Consider the following 23,383-nt stretch of genomic DNA (forward strand, 5'->3'; position numbering starts at 1 on the left):
AAAGTAGTGTAATGTACAACAACAGTTCCGGCTATAAGGTCCCGTCCAAATTTGTTTAGGAAGCGGTTTTTAACTCACGCATAATGTGTGAGCTTCTGCAGGTCGTTGTTCTTGTTGATGGGGTAGTGCACACCCAGGTGGACTAGTTTCTCCAGGGCCTCATAGATGAAGATGATACAGATCAGTGCAGCAAAAGCTTCTTCAGTGAAGCGTGTGATGTAGCAGACAAGGGAGCTGGCATCTGTGGCCACCAGCAGCAGACAGAAGAAGGCTGTCCACAGGCCAATGCAGGCCCTCAGGGAGAGGTAGGAGAGGCCATATTCCCTGATAAGAGACACACATGCCGGACACAGACACAGTCTTACTTATGCTCGGTTGTATGTCATAGCAAAAGATGTGTGTCTTCAACATACTTGCAGAACTTGAAGAGGATCTTCTCAAAGACAAGTACAGGACCTGTACTGCCCAGGATGGTGAGCGGTTGACCAGCAAAAAGCGAGTAGGCGATTCCTGTCATTGACGCCCCAAACAGGGACTCAATGGCACTCTGTAGACACAGTAGATGAGACTTGTAAAAACACAAGCTAAACCTTTCATATATAAACCGAAGTTTACAGCAGAGTAGATACAGATATTAGATGAATACTTTATCTTCTACGTCTGTGTTTTGACTTGAGTGTTGTGATGATGTTTATTGTAATTCCATCAACGTGTGTTTTTTTAATTTTAGATTTATGTATTTTATCATTTTTATGTGAGTGTGTAATGCTATGTTTTAAGTTACAGCATTTTGTTTTTAATTGTTGTTCAGTGCATATGTATTGACCACTTGCACTTTTGTATTATATCGTTTTTCCGCAAGTGTATATTGATCAAAATGTGTGTGTGTTGTGTTCAGGCATTTCTGAATAACACTGTTGCTCCATTAGTGTGTATGATAACTGTGTCTGCATTGTGTTTTTGCACTTTTGTATTTTATCATTTTTCCTAAAGTGTATATTGATCACAATGTGTGTGTGTTCATGCACTTTTGTATCACATTGTTGCTCCATGAGCGTGTAATGATAACTGTGAGTTTTGTGTTGAGGCATTTTTGTATTACATTGTTTTTGCGCGAGTGTTTTGACCGGCGTGTGCGTTTTGATTTCAGATTCTGCTCATGAAGACACACAACTCATCCCTCTATAAAATAAACTGTATAAATCTATGTACCAATGAGCCACATTGAACACAATACAACAGCAAATATAATTCTTACCACACGTCCTTCTGTGGCCTCACCCAAGAGTCCACCAAAGGTAATGACAGGTGACATGCAGGCGCAGTACAGGAACAGAAAAGAGGCCAAACACTGCAGACTGATGGCATCCGTGTAGTCGGAAAGATAGTGAGGAGCTTTTCTCTTGATGTCCAAGACAAGCCCCCCAAATAACCTGTGGACAGCCCCAGAAAACATGTGATTCACAGCAATATGAAAGACTCAATCATGCAGACTAGATAACAACTGATACATTAATTTGTTTTAAAGTATAGCTCTCAACTGTGAGAAAACTCCTGCAGCAGTGAGCATAAAGCCTGGCTGCAAGTGGTTGTGATGGCAACCGCAGGGATGATATTTCAGTCTGAGTCACGAGTAGGCAGGGATGCTGTGTTGTGTGGCAGGAAGTCGGCTTGTTAACTGTGGCTCAGCATTTATCAGATCTGATCCAGGAAAAAGTCCTGCCACGCAGCTCCAAAATGGCCTTTTTTACAGACATGTGCCATATATGTGTTTATATTTTATCTCAACTGGGTAAGATAAGCCTCTCTTTTTGTCGCACACTGGTTGATTTTAACTCAAATATTATTAAACATTTTTTAAGAGATACAGATATGTCAATATTTTTTCCCTCTATCACGTCATCCCTGTGGTTGACTGGAATGAATGGAATCCCATAGATCAATATTGCTCATGAAAGAATTTCTGAGGTTTGTTCAATATAAAAGAAGATTAAAACAATGTTATCCTTATCTGAAAAAAATGTGGATTCCAACATTCACCATGAAAATATGCAAACCTGAAAAAAATGTTCATAAATAGAGAAGAGTGTCTCAAACTCTTGCTACTAGTAATTAAAATAAATTAATTAATTAAGGTTAATCTAACGACAATAAAGTCACAGTGTAGCATCGAAAAATGATCATCATGGTCTAGTTTTATTTGAATTCCCAGAGGATGGAAAAGAGTGTGTGCATGTGTTTTAAATAGATGTTACGCTGACAACAGGCAACATGCTGCTTTCCTCTGACAAGTACCTTCCCGTACGCTGCAGCTCGGGTCCACCGTGTCCTCCGTGTTCCTCAGACTCACCAAGATCTGTCACTCCATTGGGAACAGGGGGTATTTTCCGCTTTTCCTGTGGTGATGATTATCACATCGTGATCTCACAGCACAGCAACACAACTAGTGGCACGAACATTCGCAACTCTGCTTTTATTGGAACATTCATGGGTGTTTTCAACAGAGCAGTTGCATTTGAGTAAAGATGGTAGAAGGATTTTCAAGTTCTGATGAAGGATAAAGAACATCACGGACAGGATTGGGCACAGAACTGTGTAGAGCTGCATCAAATTACAAAATAGTTGTAAGATTAAAGCCTCACACAGATGCCCGGGCCTCCCTCAGCAGCAGCCAGAGCGACAGTGTCTCTTAAACCCATCATGAATGAAACACTTAAATTATTCTAGTTGACAGAATACCGATGCTACCATCAACCATGAACAAATAAATATCAGTTTACCTGAGAAGGAACGTTTTTGGGAGGCTCTATCCTTATGGAAGGATCCCACTCTCCAGGAGGCAACACAGTCACCTGGTCTAGGAACTCATCGATGCCCGCCACCAAGTCGTTTCTGTCTTTGGCTTTGTACGCCACATCGTGAAAGATCTGCAGAAAAGACATGAGAGTTATGCAAATCAGGAAAATATGCTGTTCACCATATCATTTAAACTGGTGTTGACATCTTAACGCAGAGGATTATCATCAGCAAACACAAGAACAAAGAGTTTTTAAGTTAAAATCACTTATTCAAAACAAAAATCTAATATTTAAATCACTGCCATTTTGAAACTGTTCGGTTTGGTGGCATTAATAAGGTTTTTTTCCACATTTAATCCTGGATTTTTTTCATGACATGTTTCGCAAAGCTATTATCAAAAAAATTGTTTAGATAACTAAATGAGTGGCTGGTCTCAGAAGCCCACTATGGTTCAGGACCAATTCATTCCCATTAATGATGAAGTAGGTTGCCGTCCAAACCGCATCTATTTTTCACTCATCCCAAGAGGACAGCTGCCAGGATACAAATCACATCTGGCTTGAATGATGGACGGCAACATTAGCTCACAGCACCGCTGTGGGGAAACTCAGCCACGGTTTACATGTCAGTCCCTGTTGATGGACAAAGACGCGGTCAAAGGTCAGAGACGGCTGGAGAGAGGTGTTCGATATCAGCCTTAACTTAAATTCTTGATAAATTATTTAAGTTTTCCTTAACAAAAGCTAACATGGACCCATAATAGATAAATGGAAATCAACAAATATTTATAGTGGAAAACATTTGGGAATAAAGTGTATAACCTGAGTGTGTAAATGAGCCTGAATCTGACTTTTTAATGATATTATTTACTTCATCAATTCATAATCCATTATATTACGTTGAACAAAGCATGGTCACCAAATCCGGCTCACAATGGGAAACTAAAACTAATAATCAAAAATGAATCAGGAACTTGGAAGAAAGGAACACGAGAACAGGAAGAATAGGGGAACCCAACAATGTAAGGGGAGAAGCTACATTCCATTGTGAACCATCTGTGTCTCCTAGCGTGAAAACAAAGAGGCTAATTCACCTCATCAGTCATCAGCGTGGCAATGGACCGTCCAATTTCATGATACTGTGGGCCTTTTCCCAGGGGGCCAAGCAGGATGAAGAGAAACCTGTGTCGGACAGGGAAAGAAAATATCTTAAATTGCGTTATAATGAGGCGGTCCAGGGAGGACACGCTGGTCTTTTTTCAAAAAAACCCACACAGACAAAAAGCAAGAGCTTGGGTGTTAGTAAAAACCTGGTGGTGATGGGAACCTCTGCCAGGCCATTGAGCAGCACAGCGGGCGACAGGCGGACAAAGGCCACGACGGGACGTTCTAAGAAATCCAGTTCTCCAACCAGAACATTAGAAGCCTCTGCTCCAGGTGGGATCTTCTTCATGAAGTGAAGATCAATCTTTATCCAAACAAGAAAATGACTTTTGGTTAACATCGATATAGAGTAAGAGTCGTGAGAGAACACGCTAATTATCATTATCCTCCCATTTAACAGCACAATGTGTTGAATTCCAGCCACTTTCCCAGGACCAACCGTGCCCCGCCCACATGTAACTCAATCTTAAGTTAAATATTCAGTATTAGTCTTGAGGCCGGCTATCGTTACCAGTGGATAAACAGCCGGATCAGCGGTGGGTCTGAAGGCTCACCTTGCTGAAGTCCACGGCGCTATTTTCTCTGCTGACGTCCTGTTTGCCTTCGTTGTTGGCCGGCTGGGACTGGGGTGAGACGGTTTGGCCTGTTTTGACACAGCATCAAATAATGATGTCAATTTCCATCTGCCTGGACTGATCACAACACTGCGTTCCCACACAGAGACAAAGGTCTGCAGCGAGTGTCAGAAGGGTAAAGTTACATTCTTTGGAAGGAAAATAAAGGGTTCAGGGCACTCTTTTGTCTTGGGTGGCAAACCTTACTCAGTGTTGACCCAAGACAAAACTATATTGTGTGTTTTAAAGGGTTAAAGCTAGCGTGAAGTCCACGTTACAGAATGGTATATACAGGTGGATATGAATAAGTGACACAGTGCAATATTTGACAAGTCAAAAGAGCTTCGTGGCCTGTGAACTAGATGACAACAATATAAAGAAATAGGTTACGTCTCGGGAAATGTATTCATGGAAGAAGGGTTGAAAAAAATTTAGATTATTTAATTAATACATTTCTTTATGGTGCAGTTTATAATTAATATTTGTTTACAATTTTGATAGCAGATTCAAAGTACCCTTCCTCAAAAGAACATTTCTCAAATACCTAAACTATTTCTTTATTTGTCAAATCTGCAAGCTTGACAAGCAAAACAACTATGTTAGATCAAGTTATATGTTCGGATCTATAAAAGGACCTATAGGTTCCCGAGTTTCTGGCATGAGGAAAGTGAAGAGCATCACTGGTTCTTAAAGGGAAAATATATATTGATAGTTTTAGATTGAATGGGCCATAGAATAACTGTACATTTGAAAACTGATAGCAACAACTGATGGGGTTTCATGTCTTAGTAGTTTACACCCAAGGTGCTTTGACAAAGAGGAATCTATATCATGAAACCTCATCAGACCATCACATACCCTGGACTCGGACCAAAAGTGATCAAGACACTGTGATACTTTTTGATGCATGGAAAGAAAGAATGCAAATCCACCAGAGGATTCATACGAAGAATCAGGTCCACTGCAAGATCTGCACTGCTAAAACTGGATTTCCATTTTATCCGTGGGATATCATGGCCCCAATGTTTATAGGATCATTCAGGCAGGAAATAAGTGATATAATTAAAAAGGCTCTGGTGAATTTACAAAATAAAACAAACTTATGATGTTTTTAGAACGTTACTTCATAATCGTGCACCAACAAGTCCCTCTGTAATGACATTCTCGCTTCAATTCTTCGAAACATTACATTGGTTTAATCCAGAGTCTTTGAAATGTCAAAACTGCTGTTTTAATTCAATTGGCCAGTCTGATAAAATATATTACCGCTCAGCAAACTGGGCGGAGCTTATGACAGTGAAAGCGAGACATTTGTTCATTTTCTAAAAATGATATATTTTACAAGAATATTGTGATTGAATGACAATGACATGACACACATGCGAAGTAAGGACGCTTTTGATGTGAGTCCAGGGTAAACAGAACACTCTTAGCTGTATGATATTTCCTACAGAAAGGTCAATCATTCTATAGGCCCTTTAGTTCCTCAAACAACACAGGTTACTTTGATTGAAGTAACAAAAGGTAAATATTTTCCCACCACGACAAATTTAGTCAACAAATGACTCCACTAATATGCTCTCCACTTTTCATGATTTATCTTTTCTAGCGCTAACTCTACTTTGGAGATAGCATAGCGGTCTTGTTGCCTGTGCCGATCTCTCGGTCTGGATCTTCCTGCGACATGGGGCAGTACCCTTGAGCAATAGCCTCAAGAACACTTAATCGTTTGCTCTCGCTATCGACATGTGACTTGTCTGAGGTCACGTGCGATGCAGGGGTGGACACGCATGACAAGCAGCTCACACACCGCGGCCACACAGCACAGGACAAGGTCTTTTGTGGTGCAGCATTTGTGGCCGGAGGAGAACCGTTGAATGGTTTGGTGGTTTGATAAGACATGTCATTTACTGGCGACACATATCCAAACATGCATGTTTGTAAGAAGGACACACAAACACAGAAACATGGAGAAACAAGAGGAGACAATGTAATACACAACAGTAATGATACACATGTGATCATGAACATTTTATATTGCAATTATCAAAGTATAAGTTGTATTGCTTTTAGCGTGTCATAATCTTACCATTTTTGTCCATGGAATGAGGCTCGGACTGCTTTTTGCCAATATCAGCAAAAGAGCGAACAATTGGAATGCGATTGGCTAGTTTTTTGTGGTTCTGATGGTGGTGCTGCTTTAGCAGGGCCTCGCGGATCCTCCTCCTGGCATCCTGACCCACGGGCCCTGACACCTCGTGCTGATCCAAAACCATATCTGAAAGGCAAACGCACAATAACCATGGCTTCATGTCTGATCTGTCGACACGACTGGCTGGAGATGTGTTTACCAGCAATCTCCTCCAGTGAGTTGGCTCTCATGTCCAGCATCACAGTCCCATTCATTATGCAACTGCGAAGCTCAAAGAGACTGTGTAGGGACAAGGTGGCAACATACGGCTTACTCCACCGCTCGCCCCCATCCTCGACGTCCTCCTCGAACTTCAGCCACCTGCAGACACACAAACATGTGACTCAACGTAAATGACCACAATCATTCATGATTGTGTTTCAGTCTTGAGGGGCCTACCTTGCCGTCTCCTTCCATTCAGCGTCCTCGCCCTCCCTGACACAGATTTCATCCAGCTCTGTAAAAAGGGCGTGAGGGATGTGCTCTTCGTCGCCATCCTCGGTCCCCAACAGAAACTGCACCCTTTGAGCTGGCGTGTCTGCTGTAGAAAATACAACACGAGAGGAACCAGGACACGATGAGCAACTCGGCTTAAGGCTAGAATTTAGAATAAAATATCTCTGAAAAATGATTTCTAAGACATCATTGAAGCATCCTTTTTCCAGATCTTAACCTTGAACCAACCTTGACTTATTTTAAATAATATTTAAATTTAAAAAAACTGACAAAAGTCAAATGAATAAAGCATCAAACAAATCCCCCGGTCGTACTGTGTGACGGAGATTCGTGTCCATCTTCAGCTGTCGAATCCCTCTCCTTGGACCTCTTCCTGTGCCTGTGTCCGTGGTGACGGTGACGTCGGTGGGACCTCCTGCCGAGGGGAACGTGAACTCCAATGTAGAGAGTGCGGTGACCTGTAGTTAAAATAGAGAGGGGGAAAAACATCAGGGCATTTTCAATACCACCACAAGTAAACAAACAAACATTGTGTTTTTTCAATAACACAGGAAACAACTCTTGCAATGATTGGAAACAAAGTGTACAGATATTTCAATACTACTCTTTAGAATGTGACATTTATGTTTTTTTTTCTTTTTAAATAGGTCTTAACAAGATTTAAAAATGTTTAAGAGGAAATAATAAATAAACGAAACATGGCTTCTCATTATGGTTTGGTAATGACCTTTACAATACTTTTGTTATGCATCGATATACAGTATTTATGAGTTATATTGAATCAAACACAACTTTCTACACAAATCAGGGACTGCCCACAGGGTTATAAAGGAAAAGGAGATAAAACATTACTCTAAACTGTAATCAAAGCATTTTCAAATGATAAGAGGTTTTTGAGATTGAAAGAAAGCAGAGAGAAGAACATTTTTTAAATTCATTCCATCCCATATTTTTCTATTTTACTGAACTGAAAATAACTTAAACATCTCAGTCAAGTCTGACATATTTAAAAGTGAAACTGTTGACATTTAGGAAATAGCAGCAAAAGAAAAAGAAGGAGGCCATGGGTGGTCCATGGATGCAGTAATAGAGGAAATTCAGTGGACCGGTATGACAGGGTAAGATAACTTGCTGTGGCAAGCCTGAAAAGGAAAACTATAATAAGAGGAAAAAATTCTTGAATGTACTGAAGACATGATGCAAATGAAGGGATGGGGTATCCAAATATATCTTTCTGTACTCGGAGGAAAAACACATTCCATTTCTTCTCAGACTTTGTAATGAAAAGAACAAGTCATAATCTAACAAAAATAATCATCTTTCTATCCGTCCATTCATCTGCCCATCTAAATATCTGTCTGCCTGCATATAAAAAGGTTAAATCCACACTAAAGGTAAGTGTCATCTGAAGATAAGGATTTAGCTCAAGAAACAGGCTGACACGCTGGAGATATATTTTCTAATGAGATAGATGCGTGTGAATGCTATAATTGTTAGACTGGCTTGAAGACATGACTAATACTGTTATATGACTCTAATACGATTTAGGTTATACACAGACATGACATGAGTCACAAAGGGGGAGAAGTGACTTCACGGTGTGAGCATACAAGAACGGGTTTGCTCTCGGCTCTGGCGAATAGTCAACCACCTAAATGTGGAAATCATATTTAAGGGATGAGTGGATATTTGCTTTCCCTCTTGCTCACGCTCTAAGAATGTTGTTCTGTGCAGGTATTCATCCAGAATAAAATGAATTTCAATAATACATAAGCGGGAAACGGAAGGTGACTTTGCACATGCAGCGCGTCACAATGAAAAGGCAAACTAAACCCCCAAAGCTAACACTGGAACAAGAAGTTGTATGTCATGAAGTGGAATTGCAAAAATAGCTCAAGTCCTCCAGGCTTAATCTACTGCTAATGTCAACGAGGTTGCAACGTTAATTTTCCTGCGATCAATGCATCTATTAGCAGTCATGCATGACTAGCATTCATGCAACACTGTGTGACATGTTGTTCTCAATTTCTCTTTAGCCTTTCTGTGTGTGTATTCATGCGTCTAAAGCCTAACATGGCTAGTGGCTTACTGGCTGAAATTTACAATTTTACATGAGTGACTCAGCTCTGAGAAAAAAAAAAAAATCACTGAGCTGTGATGCTAGGATCTGGACGCCAAATATAATATTAATATTGATTCATGAAAAGAAACCCCCATTTTATTTCATTCTTTTATTCAATGCCTTAGCTTTTACCGGGTTTGGGTCAAAATGTTAAAACTTTTCGTCCTTTAAAGACATTGGATACAAAGTATATTTCAGCAGAGCCTCAAGAAACTGATGATGCACAGTATGTTTGTGTTTATTATGAAGATAATACAACAAAACACGAGAATTTCTGTAATTTTAAGCAAGTTTAGATGAGATTATACGACAATGAACATAAGGTGTGGACTCAAATTAGTTTTCAACCAATTGTTTAGGTGTTTTTAATATTCTACAACGCAGTTTCAACATGCTCGACCAAAGACACAAAGCTATTCTGTGCATGCTTCCCTCTTCCGTAACTTACAAGGTTGCTGAGTCTTTTTACTTGAAGAGGATTTTCCAGATGCGTAAGTGACACAGTGTTAACAGAGAACATCACCACAATGTGAGGGAGTCCATCGGATTAAATGAGCTCGTCCCTGGCGGACAGCTGTACTGAGTCATCTTCAGAGACTCCCAGAGATGATTTAGCCATTTTAAATAAATGACAGTTCAGTTTGTGAAATTAGATTTTTTATTATGAAAATGAAATATGTTCAGAGGTGAAAGTGTTAGACAAAGTCATAAATATTAAGATATCTTTCTGCGGATTAAAAAACACTCAGTTTTATGATCATAGTCTATTTATTTTAAGTGGATTAAATGTGTAAAAAGTGAATTGAATGTGGGTTTTTTTCACTGTATTTAAAAAATCAGCATGTAAAACAAAAAATAAGGAATAATTTAACCTTCTAGTTCTTCCTTCTCAAAGTTGGTGTTGAGCATTGAGCGTGTCCCACCACGGTCCACCACTGCCTCTTCATCCGTCCTCTAGAAACAACACACACAGAGAAGAACATTGATCAACTTTATCAACGACCTACTGACATCATTTATAACTTTGTTGGCCTGAATATGGAATCATTTACTGACAATCATAAGCTGGACTTGACCTTAACAACTGATATTAAACATGTTGTTATGCAAACATACATTTAAGCCATTACAAGAACATTCATGTTTAATATCAGTAAATGGATCTCAGATTAAGAGTGTTAATCTACTGTTTTGAGTTTGCAAATGTGGACATTTAACATCTCTATTGGGTCTACCACCAGGATCAGGAAATTCACTGCAAAAGCGCCATTCTGGTCAAAGGACTAGTGGTCGGCTTCACTTAGATACTGGACCTCCAACGATAGAGTGGAAGGACCTAGTTGTTGGGATTATTTTCAAGGCTTTGGCAGTTGTCATGCGATGGGAAAGTGATGAGCTAAAGTATGTTCATCATGTTTACATACATGTCAATATTGTCTTACTAATTGTATTGCTTTTCAGGCTTTCAGCAGCTATAGCATTAACAAAGTCGGGCGACCAGATCAGTGTGTGTGTGTGTCTCTACCCTAATGCGAGTGAAACTTGAGTGACTTCGAACCATATCTGATCTAATTTCTTTGTTTAAGTTACAACAGGTCCCTAACCTGACATCATGCAGAACATATTTGTGCAACATAGCGTGGACATCTGAAGGTGAACGATCGGTCTATCAGCTGGTAGATGATTCAAGAGAAAGAGTTTGATTGTCCAGGAACAATGATGTTAACACCAACAAGGGTATGAAGAGCAACAGCAAGTTTTCAAGTTTCACATTTCCTCCTTTATCAGCACTGCAACGAAAAGACAACTCAAATGAAAGTTACGAATTATATAATACTCACTATTATAAGAACTGCCTGTTGGCAGTTCATGTCCACAAATCCAAACATAATCACGATAAAATTCACTGTATTTCTAAACAGGATTGTGCAACAAAAGAGAAGACTGTCAAACAGACACCACTAGGTTAAACCCGTCTGCAAAAATGGTTCTATTTAGTTCAGCTTTGAATTATGCAAATGGTTCAGTGACTATGACAAGGCAATTTCTATGACAGCGCAGCAACAGCAGATGTTTGAGGCAGCGTGTCAGAGGAGAGAGGTGAGAGGAGAAAGCACTTTTTGGTAATGCTTGCTATTTTCAGCACAGGCTTACGAGGATGGAGACAGACACCCAAGAAATGTAACTCAATCAATATTTAATGATATGCAGCATTAGATGTTAACAGTTGTGTTAACACTGAGACAAAACTACAATCATTTTACTGAAAACAGGATATCCCTGTGTCATGCCAAATGCTGTTTATATTTAGTTAAGATCTGTATTTTTCACCCCCTTAGGAAAGAGACGTTAATCTAAATCACACATGGGGACAAAATATTTAACACAGGTCGCTGGCAAATGCTTTGTTTGTTGAGGATAAATACATTTTAACAAAGAAATATGAACATGATGTACATAGGAACAAGTAGATCTAGCATAATTATATATATATATATATATATATAAAAAAACATTTATTAGTGTCACACAATGGCAAATATAAGGTATTTACACTTTGATGTAAGTCATAAACCCTTTTATCTAGCAAAATAGTTCTGTATATTACTGTAATTTTGTGTCCATGCATTGAGAAACTGTACTTGATATGTTGTCTCAAAATAAGTTGCTTCGACTCTCACTAGAAACTAGGTAAGAGTCTAGTTTTGTGAGGAATACAACACAAATTTGAGATTCTCTAATCAACTTAAAACTTTCCATGTGTGATTAAACGAGAAACGTTCAGTGTAAGTGTTTTCAAAATACAAAAAAAATAAAATAATTTCATACAAAAATAATAATGTCTTAAAATAGGCAACCCATTATTTTCTGAAATAATAGGTTAAACTGATTAACTATTGAAATAAGATGAAGAAACCAAGACACCTAAAATAAGACATATTTCCTTGTGAATTATATGTACTTAAATAAGGTTTAGTTTTTAGGTTTTTACTTGTCTACATGTTTGACACAGAATCAGTCCGTTCGCAGCCTCAGGTCCCTGGACTTCATCTCGTTTGCCATCCCGTCAGTCCGTACTGAACTTGGCAAGAAGGCGTTCTCCTACGCTGCGCCTGCAACCTGGAACATGCATCAGCTGAGGCTAAAGCTGTCCAGCTCTATTCCTTTGAAATTACTTGCAGGAAAGGAATGACTTGTAGGAAAGTAGATGAGGTAGTCTGTGGGGGTCTGCACATGCACTTAGTACTGTGCACAATTCCACCTTAATGTTTGTGTTTTGCAAAAAATGGGACCCTGGGTCTGAGAATTGTACCTGTATAAATAAAGATAAATAAATAAATCTGAGATTGGCTGTCACTACTAGACACGTTTTCCAGCATTTAAATGAGCAAAATAAGCAACAGAAAACTTCTGGTTATTTATCAATTGCATTCCTGCTTAATGTATAGATGTAGTTTATGGGTATATTATGGGAAAATGTTAAAGAGGCAAAAAAAATGATGCAAAGATTCATGATTAAAATGCAAGGACTACATCATATTATTTGAATTGCACCTGACTGCTGCCGTCATCTCGGATTCTGCAAGATTAAACTCACGTGCACTAGTGGCCAACCACCACTGTGTTCTGTCTCGCACACACACACATGGACGACCATGTGAGTGACAAGGCAAAGCATCAGTATCCCGGACAGATGCTCAAGGCTGACATGCTGGACTTACAGTATAAAGGAACACGGTCAGAGCAAGTAATCTTGCCAATGTAGACATGCAAGCCTGCAATCATACACGAACAAACACATGTGCAAACACATAGACGGAGGGACTCATTAAAGTCCTTGTGACAGACTTCAGACCCAGATTTGCTCGGCAGATGGGTCGTGGTAATCTGACTTTAATATTTTATCAATGTTTCATTCTGTTTTATCTTTCCTCGCGTGGCTGTTTACATTCAATCTGATATGGTTTCCTAGCATGTGCTCCACGTGTAAGAACTGTCATGACTCCACTTTATGAATTGAATTAATCTCTGTTGAAAGGAAATTGGATATGATCTATAAAATCATAAATTAATCGTTGTAGATATCGTACATATACCACTATGTACACACAATACATCAAACAATAAGATGAAATGTAGGTTTAATTATGTGCTTGTCAGTAACATTAAGGATCAAATCTTACAGTCAATGATAAATTAATTGGAATTTTGAATGTGTTAAACTAAGACAACCTCAGTGCATGTTTCACACTCACGCAGGCATTAATGATATGAATGTTTGTGACAGCCTCTAGTGAGACTCAAGGGGTGACTCACTCACATCTCCAGGGACCCTTTTATTTTTTCTTTACTGTCCTTAATGAGCTGTTGGCAACAAGGTTGGAAGTAATTGAAGTGAATTGTTGTTTCCTTGTTATAGTGAAGCTATACTGTTGATAACTTATTGCGCTTGGAAATTGCCTTGAGATAAAGTTATTATGAGATATGAAGAATATAAAGAGGGCATGTACAGCATTTCATACTTTGCAATGGACGGATGGATTCACACTATATTCCTCACAGGAATACTGGGACATACTATACAGTAAAATAATTCAGAGTCGTTACAGATGGAATGGCTTATTCAGCAAAATGTTATTGTGTGTAAAAATGTCCTGCTAGCTTGATACTGAAAGATCTATACTTTGCGTTATAAATAATGTTGCTCTCACGACAAATTAAGCTAATTAAACTGAAGAAAAGCAATTTGTTATTGAGTAGTGGGAAATCTTAACAAAACAAATAGAAGATGAAACTCCCATTTGTGACGACAAATTCACTTGACATGCCGCCTTTCGCTCTGATAGTCCAAAATCCTGCAGGGAAGTAGGAGCTCAGCCAATTTAAACCATTTTGTGTCATCCAGTGGACTAAAGTATGTGAAGAATGAGAAAATAAAACAATTGGATTGAAGTGTTTTGGAGCTGGAGGGAAAGTGGCCTGAGAGTGGCTCTAACATTTAACATCGAACAAAGCGAGATGACGAATTCTACTGTGGATTCAGTACATGCATCCATTATAAGATATATTAGATAAAAATGTAATCCTTAACTAAAAATCTATTTATTATAGATTAAATAAAGTGAAATATTTGTTTTTATTTTAAAACTAAAACATGAAAACAACTTGTCCATCTTTGTTTCTTCCTTATTTTCCCAGTAATTATTAATCTGATAGATCCTATAATACATTTCCATTGAAACTCTGTATTTAATAGAAGTGGCTGCTTACAGGTTTTCTATTTATAGCCCAGAAGCTTGTACCTGATGGTGTTGGCCCAATACCAGCTGTGAATATTAATGCCAGCATAAGCGATAAAAAGAAAATACAAATAATGTTGCGTCAAAAAAAAGGGGTTAAAAGTGGAAGAGGGGCCATAGTGAACGAATATCGTATTCTCTTTCCCTCTGCTCTGTGAACAAGGCTTTGGGGTCAGAGATCACATGATCAAACCTCCAGGGGGGGTTGGTGTGGAAGAGAGGGAGGAGGGGAAGTCATGTGACCAAGCATGGAGAGCCACTTGTGCAGAGAATAGATATATATTTCAGCGCGTCCATATTGGTTCACCTTAATGCTACACCTGACAGCTTTCGTGTTACAAAAGACCTCATGATGCACACAAAGGTGCATCAAAGACATGGAATTGAATGGAGGCTCCATAATATATTCAGATCTCCTGTGGATGGTGGCATGATGGGGGAGCAACACACTGGAAGAGGAATAGGGCTTGGGGCTCGAGCACAAACTGAAAAAACTAGAGGATGTTCTGTCACGCGATATTAACTAGAAGTGTTGCGTGAACGCATGTGGACGCGTAGCTAGCAATGACCTTCAACTGACCTTCATCTCATTCTGCATTTTTTCTTAAGATATACTGTTTACCAAATAGACCTTTCTCTTTATTTTAAATAAATGAATGTGAATCTCACAAATGCTCTCTGACTTGGAAGTAAACAGTAGATCCTGGCTAAAGACCTGCAGTTTAACTTTGACTTTGCTGTTCTGTGAAATCCCAATGAAACAATGTCCCTTAATTTCCATCATTACTGTATCGGTTACCGTTAATTTGTTAGCAAATCGGAACCAAGGATCAAGTAATATATTGTTGGGACTTGGTTTCTATAGCTGCTATTTTCTCTTTCCCTTGTAGACGTTTAATCTCAAACATCCTCTCCGCTCCCCGCTGGTCGATACATATCTATTGGGTCACCCACATGGAAGTGTGACCTAGAAAGCTACAACTTTTTCAAAAGTGGCAGGTCAACCCAAGGCGAACCTGAAACAAGTGGAAATAACTGAGCCCAGGTTGTGGAAACAAGCATGGCCACTCTTATTAATGAGTACCATGACAGACATTGTTCAATCGTGCCTGCAAAAGGCTGATTGATTATCATGTACGGTGACCTAAAAGCTGCTGTCCCAGATTTCCGTTCGCACCTACTCCTTTATTACAATAACTAGAAAAGAAATATAAGGGGATACAGTGACAATAAACCGTTTAAAATAAGCTAGGAATACAGGTTTTAACAGCATGAATGTTGGTTACAGGATATGTCCATGTATACGGCGAAGATTCTGCACAAGCTCTACTTCGTATGTACACCGCTGACACAGCAGATAGAGGTGTCTGCCAGTCAACTGACAACTGCAGTCACTCTTGAAATGCATCTTGTTGCTCTTATACGGATATTTGGAGCTGACAAATGACTGTAAGGATTTTTTTTTCGGTTGTCAATATAGTCTGCTTTCTTTTCCAGGGAAGCAGACACTGTAGGTGACCTCGTTTTTTTTCTGCTGATCTCCAGAGACTCACGCACAACAATTAATATGTGCATTAATCTACATGACAATCTGGGTCAGGAGCCGTTTCTCAAAGAGGACGCCAGGAAAATCAGTCAAACACTCCTGGAGTGTTCCGCGATGTGATTCTGTCAATCTACTTATGTATGTGCTTAGGTAGTATGTACATGGACCGGGGTTGGATTATCCGAAAAAAGGTACATGCGTTATGATTGGCCGACGGCTTCGGTTGTCATGGTTTTCATCCCGACAGATAGCTGTGGTTGCTGAGGTAATCCGCCACCATCGGCCAACATCAGCAGCTGTCCGTAAAGAATGTAAAGTGCGCCGTGAACTTTGCTTTATTCGAAAACTTGCTTCCTCTCACTCAGCATGTAAAAAATGTGTAACAAGAAACCCTAATAGACAACATGAGATTCATGTTACAAAGGTTATTTGAAATTGGAAACTGAACGAGATACTAAAAGAAATGCTGCACTGATTCTGTTCCTGCCTCGCAGATAATCAAGGTCAGAACAGAGGGTATAAGCTCCTCTCTTGCACTACAATGACAGTCCCATCTGTCAGCCAACCTCCTCAGGACCTCTTCTCATGCACATCAGTCCCGCTCTCCCCGCTGCACAGCCAGATACCTTTACATCCGCAGCGTTCCTCAGTGATCGGACGCACAGGAATATTTCTTTAAATAGCAACATCCCCCCACTGTCATTGTTTGAGCAATCAATGAGAAAAAAACGTGCGCTCCGTCACACACAACGCCACACTTTTGTTTTCCACTCGGACTCTGAACATACCTGACGAATGAATCCTTGATTGTAGTCCACAGTGAGCATGTTGTGCCTGAGATGAGGATGGGACACAATGCCCAGCGAGTCCCCTTGAGCTTGCGGCAGTGGTCAAAAGACCCGAGTCCACAGCTGGACTCCGGACTATCGAACGGTTTCCTATCGACGGCGGTGATGGAAAATAAAAGAGTCTCAGGCTCCCTCCTCTGCTTCTCCTCCCATGCTGGAATAATGGCAGTGACCTCGCTCCGAAAATCCTCTTGTAGACAACATAAAAACAAAACCAGGGAGCTCAGCTCCAGTCTCCCTCTCTCTCTTTCTCACTCGCTCTCTTCCTCTCCCTCTCTCTCTTTCTCTCTCTCTCTCTCTCTCTCTCTCTCTCTCTCTCTCTCTGTGTGCCGCTGACAGCTTTCATCCACGGTTGCATCGAATGTATCTGACAAGCGTCCATCCGCCAATCCCCCCAGAGAGATTAGTGCTGTGACATCACTGATGCTGCGCTTTGCACAACTGAGCCTCGGAGCCTCGTAGCTCTGTTACCTAAGAGAAGTCTTAGGTCACAGGGTGTCAAAACACACGTTCACCCCCATAACAGTAGATGATACAAGCCACCTACACGCCGTACGTGCATTACGACCGGACGCATCTCGTCCTCGAGCACATGTCTCTCCTCGTTCATCCATTCACAACAGTGCATTCTCAGCGGAAGAAACAGCATAAGATGGAGAATAAGAACCATCTTCATATTCTATGTCTAGATGTGTTAAATCTACATAAAAAAGAGCTGAGTCAGAAATATTTCCCATCCTCCTCTCCTCCGACTATGAACTTGAACAAGAGATTAAGATCCCGGGATACAGGGAGACATGGTGGTTGTGGCAGGTGGCAGGTTTGACCTTGGAAAGAGGTCAGGAGCTCAGATATCTGCCAGAGACTACTGTTGAGATGGAACAAATGTAGGAAGATGGATGATAATCTGTTGTTGCACTATTTCGATGAAATCCAACATAGAAACCACAGTGATCCAAGGACACAACTCGCAAAAGAGCTTATCCGACAACAGGGAACCATTTTATGCATGATTCTCACCAAACAATGGAAGCTACAAACTCATCTAACGAAAACAATATTTGCAATTATTTCATGGACACAACAATCACCTCTGCTGAGCTAAAGACAAATCCAAGGCAAACCACAAATAACGGTCTGCATGAACTACATTCATTAACACGAACTTAAACTCCTACAGCAGAGCATACAATCACATAAATTAAACAACTTCCACAATTTAAGAGTTGTGTTGGCTAAAGACATGAAAAATAGAGTGGTATATGCCTACCAGCACAACTTTTTGCAACATTTTATTTTTGTGTCCAAACAAGAAGGAGGTGTCTCGCCTGCAGTTGATACAGAACTCTGCAGTGAGAATTCTGACCTGCTCTAGTAGAAGAACTCACATTTCTCCGATCCGTAGATCTCTTCACTGGCTGTCAATTTCTTTCAGGATCAACTTTAAAATTCTGGTTCTTACTTTCAGATCTATTCATGGTCAGGCTCCTTCTTACATCACTGATCTGATCCAGCCTTACAGCTTTGGAACCATCTTCCTCTCTGCGTTTGATGGATCTATTGACTCCTTCAAGAAACATCTGAAGACATTTTTATTCATCAGGCTTTTCCTTGATTTTCTGAGAGTCTTGTGTTTGTCTCTGTGTTGGCTTGACATTTTTAGGAATTAAATTTATTGGTGTTTTTTTTCTGATTGTTTAATTGTTTAAGCGCTTTGTGTCCCTGGTCTGGAAAAGCGCTCTATAAATACTAATTACTTACTTACTAAGTTAACACGCAGAATGTTAACAGCTGCACCAGACACTTATTACCCGACAAATTCAATTGGTTCAGTATATATTACCATTCATAATTTAATGAATTGGTGAAATCCACTCATCTCAAGTTTATTTATAGAGCACTTTAAAACAACAGCAGTTGACGCAAAGTGCTGTACAAGAACATAAAAATATCACACACAATTAAAACACAAAGGCAATACAATAAAAGCAAATAAAACATGTAAAAGGCACTATAAACAGCTACAGAGTCATGCTGAGTTGAAGGCAGGGAATAAAAGTGGGTTTTAAGACGAGTTTTACAAATGGACAGTGATGGGGCTTCTCTGACAATCAAACAAATTAGAAACCATTGAAACACTTACTTATACCTAAAAGCGCTTTTTTGTGCATCACATTGTGGGTTTTTTTCACACTAACCCTTGTGTTATATCAGGGTCAAGGTGAGACAGTACAAGGGATACCTCAAACCCTTTGGTTTTGGGCCATCGGGTCACCTTGACCCAGAGATAACACAAAGGTTGAAGAAACACTTCTTGCAAACATGCTATAGAACTTAAATAAGGTATAAGGTATAAATAATAGCTTTTCACAATATTCTAGGAAGCATATCTCTGTTGTTGGAAAATGGAAAGAGAAACAAGTAGCTTGTTGTCGTTGAAACAACAGACTTAACAATAATCCATGGTGTGCTCAGAGGATCAAATAAAAAGAAGGACTGAAGCTTTGGCCACTTCACGCTCATTATTGTCCCGAGTCTGGCCAAGGGCCGACTGTTGCATAAGCAATAATTCGTCAGGGCAAATGACATGCATGCATCAAACCCTTCCTCGTGGCAGCCTCGATTGTCTTTGTACACGACAAGCTCTTTTCATTGCTGTTTCATATGTTAAAAGCCTTTAATCCACATTTATCCTATTCCTGGTCTTATTTATTACCCGCTCGAGACCTCCAACAACGACCCGCCGACAGATGCAGAGAGTGACGTTTAGCCTCTGTGATTCCAAAACAACAAACATCTGTTTAACTAATGACAATGTTATAATGGCTAATGATAGAGAGCAAAAACTGCTGGATTACCAATAATAAGATAATTAGATCACTGTTATGAACGTGTCTGCAATTAAGAACATCTCAAGCCATTTATAGCATTGATCATAATATAATTATGAATTTAATCGATGACATGAGGACAAAGAGGTGTCAAGACACCTGAAATATGCCCAAGGAAACTGAAACTGAGTTATATTTTCATACAAGCTAAACAATTGAGTGTAAATGTTTTATTAGAATGTCCTTGCTATACGCCATGCCCATTAAAGTGGCTTAAATAATGCATAAATACATTATAGATTCTCTTACAACGCAAACTACTGGTCCAGAAGAGTGAACACGTTACAGAAAAAACGCATGAAAACATGAAGGCCATGACAAACCACACTTAAAAGTCAGTTTTCTTACTGTATCAACATCCAAATTGGAATTAATTTCTAGACACTAAAACATCATTCTTACCATATTAGCACTATTCCAGTTATCTTCTTTTTTTTTTAATAAGAACACAGAATGGAACTCAGAAGTGCCACCTGTTTTTTTTCCCCCCAACGTACTTATCGACTACTGCATCAACCAGTGTACTTAGATGTACCATAGCATCTATAGGATCGTGCTAGCAAAAGAAAAAAAAAACTTACCACATCTTTGCTGTCCTGAGAACTTTGCTCCTGTGGATACAAAAAAAAAGTACATGAACGAACAAACTAATGGATGAGTCACGTCAATGCAGCGATGCTTGTAGATATAAACCCGTTGCTCTGTCATTTTCAAATGCTCTTGTGACTGACCTTGGGATCCTAGTAACACGGCCTCCCGTTACAAAACTTAAGGATTCCCCTCGGATTCTAAGTGTACGACATCTCACACACTTAATACACCTCATGAAGAAACCATGACAACGTGTTTGCTTGCTGCGTAGGTGGAGAAAAGCGGCAATGTGTTCCACTGATGGAGTGAACCACACTTGTACTGCAGGGGATAGTCATCCCACGCCACAGCACTTGAGATGGGATGCAGGCTCCACAGATATACTTCAAATTTCACAGAGTATTCAGTTGTTTGTTGTATACAATAATATTCAAGAACATTAGTCTTAATGTTTGTTTGTATGTCAATCTGTTGGTCCTGAAATCCCTGAAACAAGATGGGAGTAAATAAACAGTTTGGAGGGAAAAAAAGCACAACTGGCTCGAATTATGTTTTCTGCTTTTGAAAATAATCTGGTTTTGTCATCTATCCAGGTCACCATGTTCACTGGAAATGTTTCCCCGTCAATATGCTGAAAAAAATGAGCGTGTACTTCCGTTATGAGTGTTGTCATATAACCATGATCAATAATCTTTCACAGATAATTCATATATGATGATGTACATTAGGTTATGTAGCTTCATCTCTTCAGAAGCAAAGGCAGCATCGATCACATTCAAATGTGTGGTAGAAAATATGGAAGATGCGACGCAACACACCAACCAAAACAGTCACGATATGGATGATACGACACGCAAAAGGGAGTCACTGTATGTCAATGTCTAACGATCGAGGTGGATGAGGTTCATCTCCTGTGGTGAACGAGAATCTGATCCAACCTACCGTTGGCAAGAGAGGCTCCATTTGAGCTCCTTGATCGGTGATGTCCATCTTTTCTTCTCCTTGGCTTCACAAAATGCCGGTGGTCTCCCACTCTTTCTCTTTCTCTCTCTCTCTCCTTCTCTCTCTCTCCCTAGATCGCTGCCTACAAAGACAAAGGTGGTTACACTGCCAGGTTGGTTGATGTCCTTTGGCAACATTCACATCCGCCTGCCGGAGCTTCAGCGTCAGATGGAGGTGAAAATCCTCCTCGTCCTGTCCTACATAATTTACGCACGGAGGAGGGAGGCAGGTCTTCGCGTGCGCGTCTCAAACCCCTCACCGATGCTCGCGCGCACATAGACCTGGAGATGCTCTCTCTTCGGTGGAAAACATCAAAACATAGTCTAAAGGATGTACTTTTATATTTTAATAACACGCCTGGTTTCGCTAATTCATCCCGTTAGAAACACTTGACTACCTGCAGAGGTCAACATGCACCCCCTCCCCTAACACACCTCGAGGGGCTCCCCCACTTGTATATGCACGTATACGACTTGAATGATAACGTAAAGCGTAGGTACCTGCTGTTAAACGATAACACAATCGCTCAAAGCTCCTCGCATGTCCACGCTGGGTAAATAATAATGGGGGAATACACAGCAGCTACACGCCGCCGCAGCACGCAATGCTGCAGCGACCGTTAACCTTAGACTGTAGCGCACTCCAGTGGTCAATGTTGGTAATGACACGGTGACCCACTCTTATAAACGAGGCAGTACACAGTACAGTTTAATGACTCGTGAGGAGAAAGAGAAAAAAAGGAAAAAGACAGTGTTTACAATCTGGAAAAGATGCATGTATTTCTCCTCTGTATTACCATCTTCAAGTACTAGACTCCAGATCATGATATTCATTCATGTTGTGGACAAACTTTGAAGGCTGCATAAACCAACATGACTTATTATAGTGAGTAATATCTTTGACCTTTTCCAATATTTGCTCTGCTTCCAGCGGAGAGACAGCTTTGTTGACTCAAGGATAAACGTTGCAGGATTCATAATGAAAGAAAAGTAATTATAGGTAGATGTGTCCTCCCGGTGTATACAGGTTTAGAGGCGTTATCACGTGTGAATTTAAATAAAATGTATAACATTTACTTACTAATTTGGTTCTTAATTTGATTAAGGAGTAATTATTTTATAATTAGGTACAGTATTCAACATTATTCCCCAATTTTCATCCTAATATGACAGTTATAAACCTGTAAAACTACCACAGAATTTGCCTTCACCTTAATTGCAAACGAATAATTCAATCGTAATGTTAAATAAATAAGATACATGTCAATTTAGTTGTTATCCCTGCGAAAAGATGAACTAAGACGCACCATTTATACATTAAGGTAAGGTAGAACTTTATTGATCCCTGAGGAGGTCTCCTTCGGGGAAATTGTTTTTTTCCAATAGCCACAGAAAATACAGCAATTTTTCACAAAATAAAAAGAAGAACAAGAACAAAGAGAAATAAAGAGAAAGAAAGAACAATAACATTATAATAACATTAATAATAACTATTATAATAACATTATAATAATAATAATAATATAATGAACAATAATAAAGAAATGTCAAATATATATATATAATAATGTCTCTTTTTATTTTATTTAGAAATAGAAATGATATTTCAGAGTAGAAAAAGTGTTACTTTTAAGCAGCATGTTTTCCATGAGAGCGCAGGTGTTACTTTACTACCTCACACTTTTTCCACAGATCTAGGATCTGTTTTCATGTCATTCGCTCACTCATGGTCGTTGATCGTGTTGTCAGTGTGTGTGTGTGTGTGACCAGCTTGATATGATCCCAAATATCTAACCCACGGTTAGAAATGTGAAGCCCAAGATGTTTGTGTTGATCCGGATCCAGATCCGCCCAGACCGGC

The 23,383-nt window shown here is 39.7% G+C and overlaps 1 protein-coding gene across 1 annotated transcript in view; it reads right to left on the minus strand.

Moving 5' to 3' along the window:
• LOC148079864 (sodium-driven chloride bicarbonate exchanger-like) overlaps positions 1-22,105 on the minus strand; it is a 30,903-nt gene extending 8,798 nt beyond the window's left edge. The window contains exons 1-16 of the mRNA XM_087791575.1: positions 22,024-22,105; positions 21,464-21,605; positions 20,512-20,541; positions 10,218-10,299; positions 7,538-7,681; positions 7,167-7,308; positions 6,928-7,088; positions 6,666-6,854; positions 4,517-4,605; positions 4,109-4,266; positions 3,893-3,980; positions 2,781-2,927; positions 2,296-2,396; positions 1,259-1,433; positions 414-547; positions 79-324 (exon numbers count right to left, since the gene is read on the minus strand). Of these exons, the coding sequence (XP_087647701.1) occupies positions 79-324; positions 414-547; positions 1,259-1,433; positions 2,296-2,396; positions 2,781-2,927; positions 3,893-3,980; positions 4,109-4,266; positions 4,517-4,605; positions 6,666-6,854; positions 6,928-7,088; positions 7,167-7,308; positions 7,538-7,681; positions 10,218-10,299; positions 20,512-20,541; positions 21,464-21,511 (1,934 nt within the window). The 5' untranslated portion in view covers positions 21,512-21,605; positions 22,024-22,105. The remainder of the gene's footprint in view (positions 1-78; positions 325-413; positions 548-1,258; positions 1,434-2,295; positions 2,397-2,780; positions 2,928-3,892; positions 3,981-4,108; positions 4,267-4,516; positions 4,606-6,665; positions 6,855-6,927; positions 7,089-7,166; positions 7,309-7,537; positions 7,682-10,217; positions 10,300-20,511; positions 20,542-21,463; positions 21,606-22,023) is intronic.
• Positions 22,106-23,383: the final 1,278 nt, after the last annotated feature.

The sequence above is a fragment of the Callionymus lyra genome, chromosome 5 (genome assembly GCF_982586985.1).
Source record: "Callionymus lyra chromosome 5, fCalLyr1.hap1.1, whole genome shotgun sequence".
Classification (NCBI taxonomy): domain Eukaryota; kingdom Metazoa; phylum Chordata; class Actinopteri; order Syngnathiformes; family Callionymidae; genus Callionymus; species Callionymus lyra.